At 44.4% G+C, this 20,037-nt stretch overlaps 1 protein-coding gene across 2 annotated transcripts in view; it reads right to left on the bottom strand.

Moving 5' to 3' along the window:
* LGR4 (leucine rich repeat containing G protein-coupled receptor 4) overlaps positions 1–12,109 on the bottom strand; it is a 112,892-nt gene extending 100,783 nt beyond the window's left edge. For both annotated transcript variants that reach the window (XM_019551334.1, XM_019551335.1), the window contains exon 1: positions 11,648–12,109. In XM_019551334.1, the coding sequence (XP_019406879.1) occupies positions 11,648–11,835 (188 nt within the window). In that variant the 5' untranslated portion in view covers positions 11,836–12,109. The remainder of the gene's footprint in view (positions 1–11,647) is intronic.
* Between the last annotated feature and the right edge of the window lie 7,928 nt (positions 12,110–20,037).

Genomic DNA, 20,037 nt, shown 5'->3' with positions numbered 1-20,037 from the left:
GAGAACAGAACAATACAAGACCTTACCATTGACAAAAGTGTTACGAGTGCTTTCAACAGCAGCCTCTAGAGTTCTTAAGCATTTAATTTTGAAGCCTACTACAGATTGAACTTGATTTTGTCATTGTACGAGTTATGCATGCAGAGTGATTGTAAAGCAACCCTTGAGGGGACACATCCACATATTTACCTGTATCATTTTTGCAAGTCACAGGTGGAAGAGACCTATATAACATCTAAGCCCAGCCTCTAAAATCCATTACAGAATTGTTGTTCCCAATAAGTTTTATCCCAAGTCAATTTATTAAATTCTTCAAGCAACAGATGTCTACCATCTCTCCATGTAATTTAGGTCTACTGTCCAATAGTTTATGTAAAACAATTTCCATGATCAAATTCATATCTACATGTATTTGAACATAATGGAGCTCATTGATATTTCTGAAGCTGTGGGACAAGCTACTGACATCATTATAAATTCTTTAATAGGAATTCTTAGTACAGACAGTATCAGTTAGCCCTTTAGCATGTTATTCTGTATGCAGCTAAGGTTTGGGACACAAAGCACTGTGGTATCTTGCTTACTGAATGGTCTCTGGCTTCTCGTGTTTAGGATTTTTCTATAATCACAACCAGCTGCACAAAATTTTTAAATGATTTTTTTCCAAGAAATTAACAGGGCCTTTAAAGGCTTGAAATAAAACAACAACAACAACACACCAAAACACTCCACCACCGCAAAACAAGATGACAATGAAGCAGATGCAAATTAAAAAGAAACCACCTTAAAGGACAGTTTGAGGAAACAAACTCTCCAATTTTGGCTGGCAACAGAGTTCAAAGTCCTACATGGGAAAAATTTCAGGGAATGGAGTCTCAAGCCTTGAAGAGAAACATATCTGGATGGGGGCAGGGAGGGAGAAGAGAGATTGGTAGGGATTTATAGACTCCAGCTCACTATGGACTCTCAAATTTTCCTTCAACATACACATTTGAACCTCAGCCCATTAAAATTCCAGTGCAAGATTCAGCTTGGTGGCTTCAACCAGCCATATTTTGTACAGCTCAGATTAATGCAAGCACTTTCCTAATCTAAAACCAGGATTTTTCCTAAATGGAAGCTGGTAAGTTCCTAGGTCCCTCCAATCATTCAAGGTGAAAAACAAGGCAGCTTCCACAGAATCATGCAGTTTTCATTCAAGCTGAAAGTACAGCTCAGCTCCACAAAAGGATTTAAGTAGAACAGGCCTCAGCACTGCACCACCTAACTTTCAGATTCCTTGATCTAAAACCTGAATTAAATGCCTAAATGCCTTAGTGCCACAGAATACGATTCACAGAGTCAGCAGGCTGAGTAGGGGGAAGGGAGGCATGCCTAAGCCAGTCAGTAGGAAAGAGCGAAAAGAGGACTGCATCCAAACTAGACCTAGGTGCCTAACTTAGGGCTGCAGGTAGGCACCTTTGGGTAATTATGATTCACAACTCAAACCACTCCTCCAGCCCCCAACGTGTAAGTGCTTAAAGTCATCTTTTGAATGCGAAAAGACAGGATCACACTTCTTTAGAAAAGCAGTCAGATGAAGAAGAGGAACAGTTCCCTGCCCCAAGGACAGTTTATGCATCTTGCACTAAAAAAAAAAAATCATTAGATAAAATGCATAGATAGCATTCCTCAGTGCAGGAATTAGAAACCAGAACTACCCTGTTCCCAGAGAAGAGCCCTCATGTCACCAAGACAAAGTCATCTTAAGTCACCTTTACTCTCTCTCTACCCCCTGCATCCCCTCCCATCACTCCCATCTCCTGAACCTTGTGTTTCCTTTCTAGACAGTAGCTTAGTTTCAACAGAAATGGTCAGAAGATCCCCCATCCCAGCCTTGCCTCTTCCCTACTAGACACATCCCTGAGATGCAAGTATGATGCACCTTAGGCCAAGATGGGCTTAGAACCCAAGTCTTTCACCTGAGTGAGCGATCTAACCACTGGGCTATCGTATAAAAGTTAGATGCCACACCACCTGCGTTTCTGGCCATACATTGGAACGGAAATAGTTGTGGCTGTTGTGCTTCATGTTGCATTCCATATTTCTGGAGCGAGTCGGACATGCCATGCATATACCCATCCTCTTAGATCTCTCAAATAAGTTAGGCACTTGGAATTCTAATTTGGGACACCCCAGTGGGCTTCCCAAAGAGATAAGCATTGGGACACTCAGCTAAGGCAAGATGGCAGTAATTCTGCATGCATTGCACAGCTGAACTTTAGACACACAAGTAAGGTTTCTGGTCAAAACTAAAGGTGCTCGTGGGTCTCTCAGGCATTTAGCAGTTAGGTTTTACATATGATGCCCTTGGACTTGTGCGCCTAAATTCCACCTAGGAAGAACTTTAGGCACACAACTTTCGGACCCTGAAGTGCTAGATCAGTCAAAGTCTTGTAAAACAAGGAGAGAAAGAATGAGAGATTAAGTTTATCAACCCAAATCCAGTTTAGAGTGCCAGGTAGGTCTGTATGAAGACAGTCTATAAGGTACATATCTATCCTAACTAAATAAGATATATAGAGAGCATAAGCTTTCGTGAACTAGCTACAACTTCACCAGATGTCATGAAAGGACAGCACAGGACAGTGTATTATAGTGAAATGAGTGATTTGAATACAAAAAAAATGTGGGAAGAGAGGAGGGAGAGGAGGAGAGGCAGTGCTGGGAGAGGCATACAGGCAACAGCACCCATAGGAACAAGAAGACCTGTATATGAAAGCTACAGATTAGGAGGCCTTTCACCTTTGCAGCTGAACTGTCTATCCTCCAACATGCCAAGTCAGTATTTAAATAAGTAGCTGAACTATTCCCAGTATAGGAATTAAAAATGTATTAAATAAATTTTTAACAAATAAAGCTCAAATAATTTAAAGACAAGAGGGTTATTTTACTGAACATCCCCCTTCTCCACTTAACTATTTCAGATGCTCTGGTGCCAAGCAATCCATCTCATTTTTCCCTAATCTTTGCTTTAGCTTTTCTCATTCTTTAGTGATGAAACAGAACATCTAGGTTTCCTTGTTACAATCCCAATGACTGAATGGTAACCCACTTGACAGAATGGAGTACAATAGTACCCTCTCACTTTAAAAATTCAACACATTGAAGTGTTTGGTTCGGGTGACAGGGAATAATTGGTCCCATTTTGTGGCTTGAAAGGGGATGAAATGAATGTAAGGGAAGATGGCTTCCCTAGGCATATTTCAGTGGGAACTATGTATCTGTATTCATATCTTGCATATCTGCCAAGTAAATACCAAACATCAAATACTGACGACCACAGTGTCCAAATATTTCAAGAAAATTGTCACTTAGTATCAAGTATCATTAAGGTTGAAATATGACCATAGAGTAGTCTGTTGTACGGTCACAACATTAATGCGGGACTGCTGAAATGGATTTGTTCTACATCTGGGATTCTGTTCCCACAGCAGCATATACAGTGTCATGCGAAGTAATGTGACTTTGGCAAAAGCACCCTGATTACTAACAGCAAACGTTGTGGCTAACTTACCAATTCACCATGAAGTCTGAAGCCTGCAGCCCTCTGCCCTCACAGTCCCACTCCCTGTTTGCAAGGACGGGAATGAAATATTCCATATGTTTTCTTTGTCAGTAACATAGCTATTGAAAGCCCAGCCCTATTAGTCTCCCTGCTGAGGGACTGGGTCAAGCTATTCATGTGTAACCATGCAGATGTCAAGAAGGTAATGGAAAAACTCCCAAACAAAAAAACATTTTCACAGAACAAAGTTATAAAATGCACAACTGCATTTCCAGCATTAAGTTAAACTAAACAGATTACTGCAAAGACTGCACACATATTTATGAATTCATTGTTAATCACATTGTCATCTAAAAGTCTCAACACATTGTCTCAAAATGTTAAGCAAAACCATTCAGCAAGCTCATCACTTTCCTATACTTAGCTTATTAAAATAAGAGTTATTACTCTTATTTTTGAGGAGGAAAAACTCTGAAAAACAGTGGTAAGGACCCAGTATACAACTGTTCATTTCTTAAAATCCTGATCCTTCAAGGCACTAAGCATTTCTCAGAAAGTGCCGCACCAATTCATATCATCACTGAGTTCATCTTCACTAAGAAGAAAGATTAATTTTTTTCATAAATTTAAGTTGTCTCTTTGTAAAGACAGCAGCACCTTATGTAGGCAGGGGCTGTTCCATATTGTGCAAGCTTGGATGGTTGGGATGTGGGCTTTCCTCGGGAATATTTAAAACAAATTTGCAAGGGAATTGCCACCCTACACAAACACATGACAAATTCCACAAGACTTGCAATAAGTTCTTCAAATATCTGAAGATCAGACTGGAGTCAGAGACCTTGGAAGTCTCTGGTCAGATGCAAATTGCTTCTTTCAAGGTGGAATGCTGAAATCTTAAGGCTCAATAGGAAAAAAACACTTTAAATTATCAGACATCTTAAAGACTGTACACTCTATAGATCCAATTACTGTAGTTTTATAACCACCGATTTTTATTTTTTTTTAAAATCAAATATTCCCTGACATTCAGTTTCTCAGTCATTTATTTGTTTGGCATTAAAGGAGCTCCAAGAGGCTTATAATCCTGGATAAAAACCAGAAAATCCTCCCATGTCTATTGTTCTTGTCTGGCCTGTTCAGAGTGGCACTAACTCCAGAGATAGCTGTGACCAACCTGACTGTGTAAGAAGAGAAGCTGGCACAATTACGTGGGATTTAACTGGGATTTCTGAGGCTTCTAGGAACTGGTGAGGGAAAAGACAAAAGTTATCTTGATGATAGCCCCACAAAGGCGATCTTGCTCTTTGAAAATGTATCCCACCTTTATATTGGCAGAACTCCATTCTGAAGTTACCCAGAGCACTTAAATACCCTCAGCACAGCAGCTTGCTAACAGAACATAGCCTTCATTTTGTGACCCAACTGGCCATCACAGGCCTATGCTTCAATATTATCTCTCCTACCTTAAAGGCTGAACACAGACAGGTCAGAATCACAAAATCAATCTGCTGTACATTACAGTGTCGAGTTTCCACAACAGTGGGAACACTTTAAAACATAATATGACCCAATTTAAATGATGTACCTAGCTGTATTTAAAAACTGTTCAGTTCTTCACTTATGGCACGGGAAAAAAAGTCATTTTTTTAACATTTGAGTTGTGAAAAATGTATTACCCTTATACACCTCAGTGCAACATTCATTATATGTTCCAAATGTCCTTGCTTAAAAACAAACAAAAACCAAATCTCATTTGTGTCACCATTATTACATTACTTTCCAAATACCTGAAGTCTGTGTTACACTTGATATTCTCTCAACAATTGAACTCCACTAGACTCGGTTGCTCAGCAATTGAGTCAATGTGGTTTTATTACCCACCCTGGACACGTACAGAAGTTATTTCAGGAAAAAATAAATAAATAAAAATCTATACTCCAGAATTTATAGCCCACAAATACAATATACCAGCAACATGACGAGGCTGACAAAAACATAGTAATGTTTATACTTCCAGAAAATAAACATACACCTTTCCCAGACATCATACCTAGTGGTCTACCCAACTCGAGCAGGCAGCTGGCTGATTTTGAGGGCAGATTGTGAGGCTGGCTGACATTTGAGGACTTTATCGTAGCCAGGCCCTCCGGTGGCCCTGTCCCCTGCCACTGATTGGTGGAGACAGCTAGCCCTCAACAATGACTGGTGTAGAGGGGCAGGACCACACAACTCAGCCAATCGATGGCTAGGGGTAGGGGCAGCAGCCATTTTGCCTGCTCACCTTCATGTCAGCACCCTCCCTTCACCCTTCCCAGGGCAGGCTGGAAGGTATGCCATCTCAGCATAATTTAATTACACTTTCCAGGCATTAATATGAGCCACCATATATGGTCCCAAGCTAATAGAGGTTCACATGCGGCTCCTGACCCAATGGGCTGCCACATGGGATCAGTTCATAGCCAAACTCAGTGTATGACCCCAGACCCAGCACACCAGACCAGGCCAGCGTGTGTGGTTGGTTCGCATGCCCCATCTGGTCCACAGGGTTGGCAGCAGGCTCAGGAGCAGGTTCAGCTCCCTAGCTGCTGCTACTCACTGGTATACTACAAGGTACATTTTTTTTTCTTTGTGCTGCCTTTCAAAAACAAAAAGGAGCATATTACATTTTGGGACATGTTGCAAGGGGAAAAATACAGTATTTAAATACAAGTAGGCAGAGAGATTAGGAGAAGGTGTAGCGTATTTCTAGCCGATTTAAAGACAATTTAACAACTGACATTAAAGCAAGCCAGCAACAGATACCTCTCTGGGCACAGATTGACAATACCTTATTGAGTGAACTGCATGAGGGCTTGAAAAGGAGACATGAAAAATGAAGAAAGAGAGGCAGAGCAAGGTCCTGAAACAACAGCCTGCTGAGGCACCTAACATCTGCTAGGATGACTGCTGGGGTTTTCTAACAGAGTACGGGCCCTGGACTCAAACCGGATCCATATTTATACCAGCCACCTGCTAATAAGGGTCTCATAAGTTCCAGAAGAGGAACTTAGTCTTCTCCCATCAATCCTCCATCCATCTGCCCAGCCTCCTAGAAACAGAACAGGCTGCACTTCATTTTTCTCTTCTGCCTTCTGCCCACTGGAGAGGAGGAAAGGTTTCTAATGTTATAGTCGGCCAAGCAGCAACAGAAGCACAAAGCTGATATGATTCTTGACTATGTCACTGCTACCCACAGATGTCCAGACAGCATTGTAGAAGCCAAGACATCTTGTTGATTTTATTCTGATAGTTTTTTAAACTATTAGCAGCAGCAGAAACACAAGAGCTGTCTGCAGAGTTTGTAGAAAGTCTGCATCAGCTTATATTTTGTTTTCAGAAAGGTTATCTTTGATTTTTAAAAAAAAGGCTAGTTTGCCAAAAGGACCAAGAACCCAGCAGTTCCTTTTCACTTTAGAAGGAGATGCTCTCAGCCCTGAAATCTAGGCCAGTACTTTTCTCTGCAAATGCTTAATCTCAAGCAAAAATTGATGGCTTACAAAACAAGGAAAGTTTCTCATGGTTTTTTTTGAATCCCTGACTTAGCCTCAAGGTTTGGATTTTTTCCCCTCCCATTTTCAACAGATATTTACTAGTCAAAGCCTATCAAGAGCTAAAAGGTAATGATTTACCAACACACACTTGTTTAAACTGAAGTCCTGAAGTTTTTCACACCACAAACTTGATTTCAGTGCTCCCTGAAGTCACATGCATGAACCTTTGCTAGTCAGCATCAAATAAGAAGTGACACATGGCTGACAATAATGAGTTCAAGGTGCAAAAATAAGTGCCAGATGCCTGACAAATTAGACACTGTGGTAAAGGCACTGAGTGTTGTGGGAAGAAGGGGAGCCAGACACCAGATTTGTTGGCAATTCTTTTCACACTTTATTTAACACCCACAAACCACCAAATATCTTCACCTTCCTGTGCAAGATTTATAGTTGTATATTACATACACTAAAAAAAGACAGTCAGGTTAAAAAAAAATTACACTTCTAAGGCTCCAGTCCTGCAATCATATCTGCCTGAGGAACCCACAGTGAAGACAGCACAACTCCACAGTCAAAAGACCCTGTCCCCTAATTGGAATGGACATATCAGTCTGGATTCTGCAGGGTTCTCATCTACCAGGACCTACAAGAATCCAGTTTAAGTCACTACTCATTTAGTACCATAGATGCAAACGTCCATGTTCACAGACCAAGATGCAGATACAAAATGCTTAAAGCACCAACTGAGAAACAAAAGTGAAAAATGAAATCCCATTTAATTCTTCACCATTTACACTGTTCCTTTAAGTGTCAATAATGAACAATGAAAAATATATTTGGTTGCATTTCAGTACCATGTCAGTTTTATTTTTCCCCCTCTTCTTAAGCATTACAGAAAGCAGGAGTTACACAAATACTACAGTGCAATATTTATTTCTAAAGAACCACTGTTAATTTTTTGATATCATAAAAATATTTTCATTCATGCATCATCATCTCCATATTTTTTTAAAAGAAAGAATGCCTTTCTACAAGTTAAACTGTACAGATAGTGTGCTTTAAAATAAGGGTGCCTTTCTACTATATGGAGGTTGGTGAGCTTTATCCCTTGCCATATACCAATGATGCCTTGACAAAGGAAAACCAAAGTGTGCAACTGTAAAACCTTCAAACCTCTAATTAGATAAGACTTTTCTATCTCAGGAGCATTGTAATTATGCTACATTTTCAAGACTCAAGGTCATGTCTGACCATACTTACTTCTCAGCATCCCCCCCTCCGTTAGGCAATGTTAACGCACATCCACCAGCTTAAGAATCTTACACATCAGTAACCAGTAACTGAATCTGATTATATCCATCTATATTTGCCTTATATCCAATGCATCAAGTATGACAACTTGCATTTACCTGCTAAGTTAGTTATAAAATCCCAAATTAAAGTTATAAAAATACAGGCGGAGACCAAGCAGAACTAGTAAAGTAACATTATAATCCTGTCAGATATATATTAAGTCAGCAGAAATGACCTGCTCTTACTAGATTCAAGCATAGCTGACAAAGCACACTTGAGACAAGAATATTACAAATCTCCAAGGAGATCATCTCCTCTCACATGCAGAGGCATCTCATTACCAACTAACTAGACTTTGCTCATTTTAAAACACATCCTGAGCTTAAAACATCACTGTATGGTTTTAGAGTGCAGCATTGAATAAAATCTGGCACTGTGACTAACAAAAATCAAGCAGAGGCAGGGTAGATGTGCACCTTATAGACTGTCAAAATCAGAACATTTCATTTTGCATGTCTAGCATATCATTGGCAGGGATCTTCAGTGACCAACTGTATAGCTGGGGAGCTGATGGACAAGCTTTTGAGCATAACCTTGTCCAACAGCTCTCCCAACTACACACTTGATCATCATCACTAAACATCCTTGCCTCAGATCTCCTAGACCTAGACCGTCATATCATAACAATAGAAAGAGTCCACCCCTACTATCATAATCACTAGCATAAGTAGCAGGGCTGTCTAAAGCAAGGAATTCTTTTCTGTGCAGTATATCTGGGAGAAAGGGAAGACTAAAATAAATATGCACAGTAAGAAAGGAAGGTATCTTAAAACAAGTGTAGATTTTCTCAGCGTAAGTAGAGAAACAGACACGTGCAATCACTAGCTTCTGTTCTTCTGCACATTGTGTGTTGGGCAGGTACGAGGATGCCCAAGGTCTTCAAAATGCAGGCACGAGAACCAGCTAATAGTGAATTAAAGCAACTACCTGAGCCACCTCACCCCCTCTACCCTATGCCAAAAGGGGTGGGGGAAAGGAATGGTTAGTGTGGTAGGGGAAATAGAAGACTGTTTGGAATTTTAAGCTTAAGAAAAACCTGCAAATTCACTTCCGGTAACCTTTGCGGAGCAAAGCCCCAGCCCCAAAGCCCTGTAAATGCCAGCCCCAGACATGATTTTCTGGAAAAAAATTGAGCAGAATAGAAAAATAGTAAATTATAAATGAAACTGTTTAGCAACCATATCTATATCACAGGTGTGGCTTTACTAACAGATTAGAACCACTACAGACAATGAAGTAGTGTTACAGATATTCAAGGATGTAGCAGTTTTGTTTAATAACAAGAGTCAAAGCAAATAATCATAATTCCTTCTGCTTACAAAACATTCTGCACCAGAAAAAAAAAAATATCTTGAAGCACTTCACAAAGTTCGGCCATATCTTCATTTCGCCTGCACAAAAATTAGAACAGTGTTTAGTAGCTAGTTTTCAGCTGCACCTGAACTCAGCAGACAAACCAGAAACTTGATCTCAGAACTCCCTTCTCTAATCTCTTGAAACACCAAAGAAAAAGGAAGAGTCAATTCACAGTATTACACGGTAGTGTAAGATCAAAAAGTACTACAAAACATGTGGGACTTAGTAACCTATCCTTACCAAACCCAAATGATTAAAAAAAAAAAAAAAAAAAAAAAAAAAAAATCCATCTCTCACATACATCTAAAACTCTGACCATTCGTGCTAAGTATACTTAATATTTAAGTATACTTAAATATTTATACTTTGTCACTCAATTATGTTTAGAAATAAGAGTACCAAAACAAAGCAAAAACAAACTTAAAAAGATTTCCAAGTATACGCTGAACATTTATTTTGGCAAAAGCAGTTCGGTATTGATTGATGAACAGGCATCGTAAGTTGACATAACGTGCCCAGCAATGTGTTTTGCAAAAGTAGTGAAACTTCAGTAATACAAACCCTGAGCAAGGTCCATGCAATATCTTAGACTAGCCCTCTGCTATTAAATCTTTACAGAGGAGGAGTGGAGATTAGCAAAACTACCAAGGTGAAAGCTGGAAAGCCTTCTCCAGTCATCTCACTCTATGAGGGGAATGCTTATTCTTCAATTAAAATGTTATTATAAAACTGTTGAACGCTTAACATGAATGCCAACTGGCAAATCTTGCCTAAAGAGTGCTAACTCTCTCGGCAGGCCTTTAAGAAACTATCCCAAGAGAAAGCATGAGCTCTACCTCCTTAAACCAAATCCACAAGACTATTAAAAACATAAATAAAGCTGTATCCGAGACAGGCTCTCACAGGATTAAATGTTGAAATGCATAACGTTCTGTACAACAGAACATTTTGGTGTCCTTAATGAACACGTGCACCTACTGCAGAGTGGCAAGGAAGGCTTGGAAGAGGACAGTTCATCGTGTTAGTGAACCCACGTTCAGGGTGAAAAAAAAAAAAAGAGGGTGGGACTTGGACTGCAAGGATGAGCACGTGGCGCTCAGTCGCCCTTCACTCCTGACACACAGCCCAAGTCTAAGCATGCTCCAAAGAAGACGTGCATGCTCATCTTCTTGCTGCCTTTCAAGGCAGCCTTCCAAATGCAACCCGGGCAGTGTGAGCACCTGCCCCATTTCCTGCCTTTAATATTTACCTTGCATTTTTCTCCTCCTTTTTTTTTTTTTTTTTTTTAAACCGAGGCCACCTCATCTCTCTTGGCCTTGCATACCTGAGCAGCTAGTCACCTTAACCCTGTGCTGCCCAAATCCAGTTGAAAGTGAGCCCCTTTCCCCCTCTCTCCCTTTCCAAGCTTTCCACAGCTGCCATCTTACACGTCTGCTGCCTTAGGGACCTTGTCCTCACCTGGCTGCCTGTGCCGTGACACCCAAGGAGACAGGCCAGCAACTGTCCTGGCTCGCATCCTCCGGACTGGAGACAGCCTGGAGGGACGGGGACAATCCTCCTGCCACTTCCAAATGGCCAAGAACCCCCCCCCACAAAAAAAACACAGCCTTTCCCCAGATGGTCAGAGGCCTCCCATCCCTGGGCAATGCCCAAGGGAGCTCCCAAGGCCCCAGAGAGGCGCAGCCTGGCCCCGACCTGCTGGTCTGCCCCACGGCAGGCTGGGCTCGGCCAACAAAGGGCGTTTGCGGGCTGCACCTGGGAGCCCGGGCTGCCCCGCCTTCCCGCCCCGCACATCTGGCGGGAGCAGCCCCGGCTGGGGGCAGCGGGCGGCGGGCCCCGGCCCGGTCTCGGCCGCACTCACAGGGCGTGGATGAAGGCGCTGAGTCCGTCGGGCACGGCGGGCAGCCCGCGGCCGGAGCAATCTACTCCTCCGTCCCCATCGCAGCTGCAGGGCGCCGGACAAGGCGCGGGGGAGGCTCCTCCGCTGGGCCCGGCCGAGCTGCCGAAGCCGCCCCAGGCGAGGAAACCGAGCAGAGCCAGGCACCGCATCGCGATCGTCGTCGTCCCCCGGCCCCGGCCGGCTCGGGTCCCTCGAGGGCGGAGGCGGGTCGCGTCGCTCCGCTCCGCGCTGCTCAGCGCCCCGCGTCCTTCCCCGCCGGCGGCTCCATGGACAGGCGGCGGCTCCTCCCCGGCCGGGCTCCGCTCAGGCGCGCAGGGCAGGCGCCCGGGGCTCGGCCTCTGCCATCGCCGCTGCTGCCTTGCCTAGGGCCGGCCAGCCATGCCTGCCCTGCCTCGCTCCCGCTCCCCACCAGCCCCGCGCCGCTGCCGCTGCCGCAGCCGCAGCCGCAGCGCCGGCTCCTTTTCCCTTCTAGGGCTGCGCTCTGCAGCTCCGAGCCCCGCCGCCGCCGCTGCCCTATGCAAAGCAACGAGGTGCATATGCTAATAGCCGGGCTCTGCCAGCGCCCGCATTGGTGCAGACGAATTCTCAGCCTGGTTAATATGCAAAGAGGTGCCCGCCCGCATCCAATGAGCGCGGGGCGCTGCGGGACGTGGATCGCTCGCTGGGCGTTCCGCCGACCAATGAGGGAGGCGGGTTAGGCCCAGTGGGATCCCTACACGGGCCGGATTGGCAGGTCAAGGTTTGGCACAGGGCAGCAGAGGGGGGAGGTGGCTGCGGAGGGACATCCACACCCCTCCCAGAAGCATACAGGGACAGGCACACACGGACACACACACGCACACGCGCCGAGAAGCTTACATACATATACACACACTTGGAAGCTTGGTTCCGCTTCATTCCAAGAAGGGAGGGGCAGGCAGACACGGACAGATGGACACACACGGGCACACAACCAGAAGCTTGGCACATACATACTCACACACACATACACACACACCTAGAGGCTTGGCTCCTCTTTATTCCAGGAAGGGATGGACAGATGGCCATGGATGGGGACACACACACACACACCCACCCACCCACCCCAGAAGCTTGGTTTCTCTTCATTCCAAGAAGGGAGGGACAGAGGGACTAGGGACAGAAGTTACACATAAACAGGTTTAAGTGATCAGAAACTGGTTTAAACCTGTAGCACAACAGAAGCTCAGTGCACATAAACCAGTTTCAAAATGGCTGAAACTAATTTAAAATAAACCTGGTTAAATGTAGTATTGGTAGGGTGGCCATTCATCCGGTTTTATAGGGAACAGCCCAATTTTCTGTTCCTCTGTTCCATTGGTATGAAACCAGACGCCTTTATGTCATCTATTTTCCTCTGCAGGTTTCCGCCAGTCTGACATAAAGGCACCCGGAACAGAGGAGCAGTAAACCAGGCTGTCCTCTGTAAAACTGGACGAATGGTCACCCTAAGTATCAAACTCAATTGATTTGGGTCAAACTGGTTTCTGACAGCACATCCCAACCAAGGGCTGCAAAGCATGCTGGGATGTGCTGTCTGCTCCAGAGAGCAGGGATGGCCCCGCCCCTCTCCTCCCTAGCTGGAGCAGTGAGGGCTGGCTGACAAGCCAAAGCAGGGAATGGGGGGGTGGGGGGGGCAGCCGGGCTGGGGATGTAGCCCAGTTTCCAGGGGGGACCACCCTACTCCACGCAAACCCCAGCTGGGGGCTAGGGCCAGGGCGGGGATTAAACACCCATTCCCCTGCTCAAACTTATGGCGGGCTAAAACGGTGGACTACAAATCCCAGAGGCACCTGGAAGCAGGAAGAGGAAGTGATGAGCAACCCTGCAGAGTCCTGTTGCTGTAATTCTGGACTGCAAATCCCAGAGACCTGGGGGGCAGCAGGAAGAGGAAGTGAACACAGCCAGAGAGAGCTGTGCTGTAGTGCCCATCTGGCCCAAGCCACTGTAGGCATGTGGCTGCGTTTCCCGAATCAAAGTTCTGTTCACTTAGACTAATCTGCAAAGACTGAATTGATTCAGTCTCTGGCTTTTTGATTGTCTGTACCTAGCCATAGACACACACACTCACTTTCTTCCACTCCATTTCTAGGGGCTATATTAGATGCCTCCTGGGATTCTTATTCAAACTCAACTACTTCTTTCTAAACATTTGTTTTCACACAATCTATGACCCAACCTGCCAAATGCTTCTGCACCTAAGGACAACCTCAGTGCCAGATTGAAGCCTCACTCTCCTCCCATTTTGTAGACATTTCTGCATAAAGCGATCATTTTACTCTTGGCCTGGAAAAAGGATTTTAAAAAAATGCAAGTGCAAATAGAAAAATCACAGAGAATTGAGAGGAAAATGGAGGGGCAAATATGGCATTTTCATGTAACATATAAATATTATACCATGGGACACTGGCAAACTGAAGATGTCCTAGCACAGGGATGGCTACATTGAAGCACATATGCCAAAAGTGGTACAGGCAGCCTCTGCATGTAGAAAGCAACAGATAGGGAAGGAGCAGGGAGCACAGCAGGTAGCGCAGGAAACAGAAGGCAGAGCAGGCTGGGGAAGGAGCTCAGATTAGCACTTAGGAAGTCAGTTGGGCTAACATGGCACTCCACTGTCCCCTTCTACCAAGAGTACTTCTGCTCCTGGTTCCTGTAAAGTAGCGGGAAGGATTCAGGATTTTTTGCAACTATTGAGTTGGTCTAATAAAAAAGATACCAGATTTATCCACAGAACCCTGCCTGCCTAATAAGTATTCAGCATTCTCATTTTAGAAAAATTTAATTGGGTATTTCAGGTCAACTGTGGTCATAGGAGGGACAGGCTGTTTTGGTTTGTTTGGTTGGTTAGTTTGGGGTCTTCTTTTAACCAAAAATAAGACAGTATGATCAGAGAAATCTGAAGAGGAAAGTAAAACTTGGAAAAGTAAAATTAGTCCTAATCATGGCTCTGCCACAGATTGCTATATGGCCTTAGTGAAGTCACTTCACCTCCTGCCTGTTCCTTTATCTGTACATGAGATATATTACTTTCCCATTTTCCTAACAGAATGATTGTGAGGTTTAACTAATTAATGTCAGTAGAGCAATATAAATTCAGGATAGTAAAGTAACAAGTGTAAAATCAAACGTAAGTTGGATTTCAAGACTAATTGGGGAAAAAAAGAAAATGATTTCTACAGAGTACATATGCCATTTACAGAGTAGGCATCTGTATTCGTGAAGGCAAGGAGATCTGAATTCAGTATTCACTGAAACAAAAATGAGTCAAGTAACAGGATGGCAAATCAAGTTATGAATCAACTACTGGAAGCAGCAATGGCCCAAATCAATAGCTAAATAAGAAGTGTTGGGTGCTGTTCACAAGACCTTCTTAAATTGGCACAGGGAGGGAATCTTAATCTACAGAGATCTTGCTGAAAGAAAAAGACTTTTTTAAAAATGGAGAGAAAAGAAAAAAAAAGTTCTGTTAAAAAATAGCCCAGCTTCTGCATTATAAAGAATATATTCATCAGTGCACCAAGAAAAAAAACTTGTTATTGAACAGAAACGGTATTTTAGTGATCAGATTAAATGTCTTTCAATGTACAGTGAGGTACTTTTACAAATATTGGAAGAGTAGAGAAACTTTCTTGGGGGACTGAAGAACAACAGACGAAAGCAACAGAGAAGGAGAACGCCGAAAGAAACAGAACATAGAAGAAATAACTAGGGCTTGCTCTCACAGGTAGAAAGTGCAAAAAGTTTTAAAGAAGGGGTTTCAAATACAGGATTCCTGGGTTTCTGATTCTACCACACATGCACACACTGAAGGCCTGAGCCAATGCCCACCAAAGTAAAATGGAGTCTTCAATTTTCATTTGAATCTGGCCATAAAGCCGACAGGCCTTAAAACTGCTCTAATTGAGTATGTAAGCAGACACATGTCTGTGCCAAAACCCAGCGAAATCAGAGCTCTGTGCAGGTGCAGGATTCTACCTACGTGCATCTCACTGCAGCACTGAGGCCAAATGTCTTTGCTTACATTAATTTTAAAAGCTCATCATGCTTTTACTTATCATAACAACCTACAGGCTGGATCACAAGTTATGGTGGGGAGGATTTGGAGGGTGACACCAGGAAGCTCCCCATGCTTGGAGAATTTTGCAATAGCAATTTTCCAATACAATGCACCTCATGGCTGTAAGCAGCACTGCATACAGCACACGTAAAATAAAGATCCAAGTGTTGTGAGGCTTAACTACACACTCATATTGCAATCAACTGTGTGGGCAGACCACTGTGTAATTGCAGAACTCCACCGATTCTGGCAGTGCTCCACAGGGTAATAGAAAAGCCCACTTACCCAACATTCATTACAAGGTCAGTGTCTTACGGTGCTGTGGATGAAAAGAACTAAATAGTATTCTGTAAGTGTGGGCATATTTCTTTCTTAATGTTGTTTAAATAATGCCATGAATATACACAGTGCTGGACAAAAGGTGAATTAAGCTAAACAAGCAGCAGATTCTCATCTGGACGTGTTTATAGTCTGAAGGCAAAAAGAACACGTAAAAGGTTAGTGCAAATGCAGAACACAGAGAGTGCATGTGGTTATTACAGCAAGAAAAAATGTGTTTTCAGGAGGTTTTGAAAGAAGTGAAGAACAAACAATACAAGGGAGGTTGCCAGGGAAATTTGGCCAACATTTTTAGGTTTTATATGAAGGTTTTGTACAAAAAGCTACTCCTAGGAACCATATGGGAAAAATGCCCAAGACCTTGGAAAAATGTATTTTTTCCCAAATGGGAAAAATAATCAGAATTGTAATGCTTTAGTATTGTGGGCTTTATAGACACAGTTGAAACCCCACAGTGGAAACCCCCCTGTGTCCCCAAGAGCCCGTGAGCTATCCCTCCAAAACTGCAAGCTGATCAGTGCAAGCTCAGGAATCCTCTGTGTGGATCTTATCGCAAGACAGGGCCTAATGTAAGGCCAGGTATGACAAGTAAGTGAGCAGTACAGACAACGGAGGGAATAGAGGAGGGAAGGCACAGACAGTTGTGATAGACATGCCGTTGCATACCACAGACCAGTGGTTGTCAACTGGGGATATGTGTACCCCAGGAGTACTTAAAAGGGTCATAGGGGTACACAGGACTCCACATGCATGCAGGCAGCCACACAGCAGCATGCAAGCGGCCAGAAGCGCAGCCCGGCCATGTGGAGAGCAGCCTGGTTCAGCTGGTAAGTTGGTTGTGAGTGGAGGGAGCAGGGCTGGGGACGGCTGTCCTACCAGGGCACAGTGAGAGACTGAGCTGCATGGGGGGGGTGCCACTACATGCAACCTGGGAGGGTATGGGGGGGGGGTTGTCCCCAGATCTGCACATGGGGTGGGGTGGAACGAGATGGGGCTGGCGTGACACCAGGCTGTTCCCAGTGTGGGGCTGGGACAGTGGGACGGGCTGTACTTGGGGTGGGTGGCAGTGTTGCTGGGAGAGGGTTGGGGGGGTTCTACGGTGAATTTTGGCATGACTGCAGTCCCCCTTGTAGCCCCTCTCCTGTAGGCCGCCAAGGTGAGGGAGAGAGTCAGGCTGGGGCTGGGGCTAGAGCAGGGGCAGGTACTGCCCAGCCAGGGTGGAGCATGGGAAAGAGCCCTGGTGGGGAGGCTGCAGCCACTCCAGAATTCACCATAGCCCCCCGCAACCCTGCTCTCAGCACCGCTGCTGCCCCCACCCTCTTGGGCCAATAACCGTCACCAAGGAGCCACTACTTCCTTCCACGAATCCCCCAACTGCCCGCGCAGGGGGTTGGACTCCAGTGGCAGCCCAGGTCCCTTCCGACCCTGACCTCGAGGCATACATGCCACTATGCCCTCCCAGGGTGCACGCAGCCACAGGACCCACCCTCCCTCCCTATGCCCCTTGGACGAGCTGCTCACAGCTCTGTCCTGTGCCCCACCCAGCTCCAGCTAAGCAATGCTTGCCCCTGCCCCACTCCCTCCCTCACTCCGGGACTTTCATCTGCTCCCCCCCACCCAACAAGAAAAAAAATATAAAGGGGTACATGAGCTGAAATTGAGACAGAAGGAGTATGCTTGTTTAAAAAGGTTTAAAACCCCTCCCACAGACAGTAATGTGTCCAGTTATACACTCCATTCAAAGAATAAAAATCAGTTTTATGTATCTAATGAGTTTATCAACCTACGAACAGCAGCCCAGTAACCTGGCTAAAATATTGTGGCGCCTATAGCTGTGCAGCAGGGCTGCTCCTATGCACTGTAATTACAGTGTGTTGGAGCAGACTCGATTAATCAAGTCTGCTGGAACGTAGTAATTACCGAGCCCCAGAAGACTCCAGCATCACTTGTATCAGTATCCCCACCATAAAAAATGGCAGTGGGGGTGCTTTAATTAAAGCTTGTCAAATGAGCTTTAGTTAAAGTGCACCCCCCACTGCCATTTATCAGCACAGGGATGCTGATACACATGACGCTCTGGGCGCTTACTCCTGGAGCATGTGTATAAATGCTCTTACTGATTTTTGACGTAGGGCACACAGAGCATTTCTGCACAGTACTCTACAGCACTGTGTCCAAACCACTTAATTTCTATGAGCCAACTTCTCATTTGACATCTGAAGCCTTTTCATTGCCACAAAGGCAAGGAATAAGGCTGAACGTGACTGGAACCAGCATAGGTAATCTTATGCCACCTTCCCAGTCAGCTGTAGATGGTTAGAATGGGAGAGAGGAGTTGATACATTGAACAGAAACTTTTGCTAAGGCTTAAGCCAGTACAGATAAATCCAACTGTAAGTAGTTCCCTCATAACTTTGTAGGTGTGGGAGTATATCAAGCAGTAAAAACCTTTTCAACACAGCGATGTTAGAAAACATTGTCAGAAAATGGCCCTTAAGAAAAGTGATGAATAACTTTAGTTCTTTCAAGATTGTCCTTGTTTTTCTGACAGAACTTAGAGAACAGATTCTGCTCTCTTTCTATTCGGGGGTTTTCAAATCCTCCTTTTACACTGTCAAAATATACAAGTGAAAAATTAGAGGAGGAAAAAAAATAAAATGGTAAAAAAAAAAAAAAAGAATTTGTCCCAAGGCTGTTCTGTGATACAGCAAGCAAATTCAGAGGGTTGAGACGCAGGGGAGTAGAGTTTGGTGCATCTGTACTAATGAAACATGTTATCCTGTAACACTGATTCTTCAACAGGGTGCTGTGGCACAGTGGGGGTGCAGACACAAGTGCAGCTCCTCACTATAACAGAACATTTTTCAGGAAGTGATCTGAGTTACAAGGATGCCCTGGACCAAACAGAAATTGACTGTTGGTTCCAGGGGCAAAGGCAATCTAGGTGCTGGCTGGGAACCCACAGCTGGTTTCCTCTAACAATAGCCCCTCTTCTCTCCCAGCCTGTCTCTGTTTCACAATGGCAGAGGGGGAAGGGAGGAGAGGCAGCTCATTCTAGGGGTTCCTCAGCTGGCACTGGAGAGTGGCATGGGTGAATTGTAGCCCCGCCATATTGGGGAGGCTCCAGTACACCCATCCTACCCTCCAGCAGGGGCTGAAAAAATCCCAGACCAAACACCCTCCCATTCTGAAAACAGCTACAGGCTGGCAGGCAGTGCAAACACAAGTTACAGAAGACGCTTGGCTTTGAAACGTATCTGACTCTTCAGGCAATTGAGGGTTCAGCTTTTTGCCTGATTTGCCACTTTTGAAACAGTCTGTAGCCATGCACTCATATTTCATCATGGCTGACCAGAATGGGTGAAAATTGTCATTTCTGTGTGCACCTGCTCAGTGCCTTGAGGTCCTTTCATAGGTGCATTCAATCAGTCATTTTTCTCTTAATTTCAAAACAAAAAGTTGAAATGTTCTGCTCCAAAAGATAGATAGGTTGCATTAGAGTCCTATCAAGATACTTCATCTGGATTTTTTTCCAAAACACAATTTTACTGAAATTGAAAATGTCCTGCAGAAAGTTCCTACTACGACAAAACAGCATTTCTAATGGAACAACATTGTTAGAAATTTTTCAACCAGCTCATACTTTATTTCTAAAAGTGCACCTCACAATTTTCAGCATCTGTTACAGCAAGACTTAAAGGACTGTTTTAGATGAGTATTTTGTGGCAAAAATATCTTTAGTCAATGGATACAAATTCTCTTTTTCTGGTGAGTAGGCGGGGATGGCGACATGAGTCCTGCATTGACGTGGTCAACCAGCGCTTATGCAGCTGGTGCCGCCAGGCAGGCTTTGGGTTCCTTGATAATGACCCATGCTTTCAGGCGGGGGACTTGCTGGGGTGGGATGGGCTTCATCTCTCTCCTAAAGGCAAGC

Source organism: Crocodylus porosus, unplaced genomic scaffold (assembly GCF_001723895.1).
Source record: "Crocodylus porosus isolate Cpor-Errol unplaced genomic scaffold, CroPor_comp1, whole genome shotgun sequence".
In the NCBI taxonomy this organism is placed as follows: Eukaryota; Metazoa; Chordata; order Crocodylia; family Crocodylidae; genus Crocodylus; species Crocodylus porosus.
Note: the sequence above shows the minus strand (reverse complement) of the source record. Positions and strands in the feature narration are given on the sequence as shown.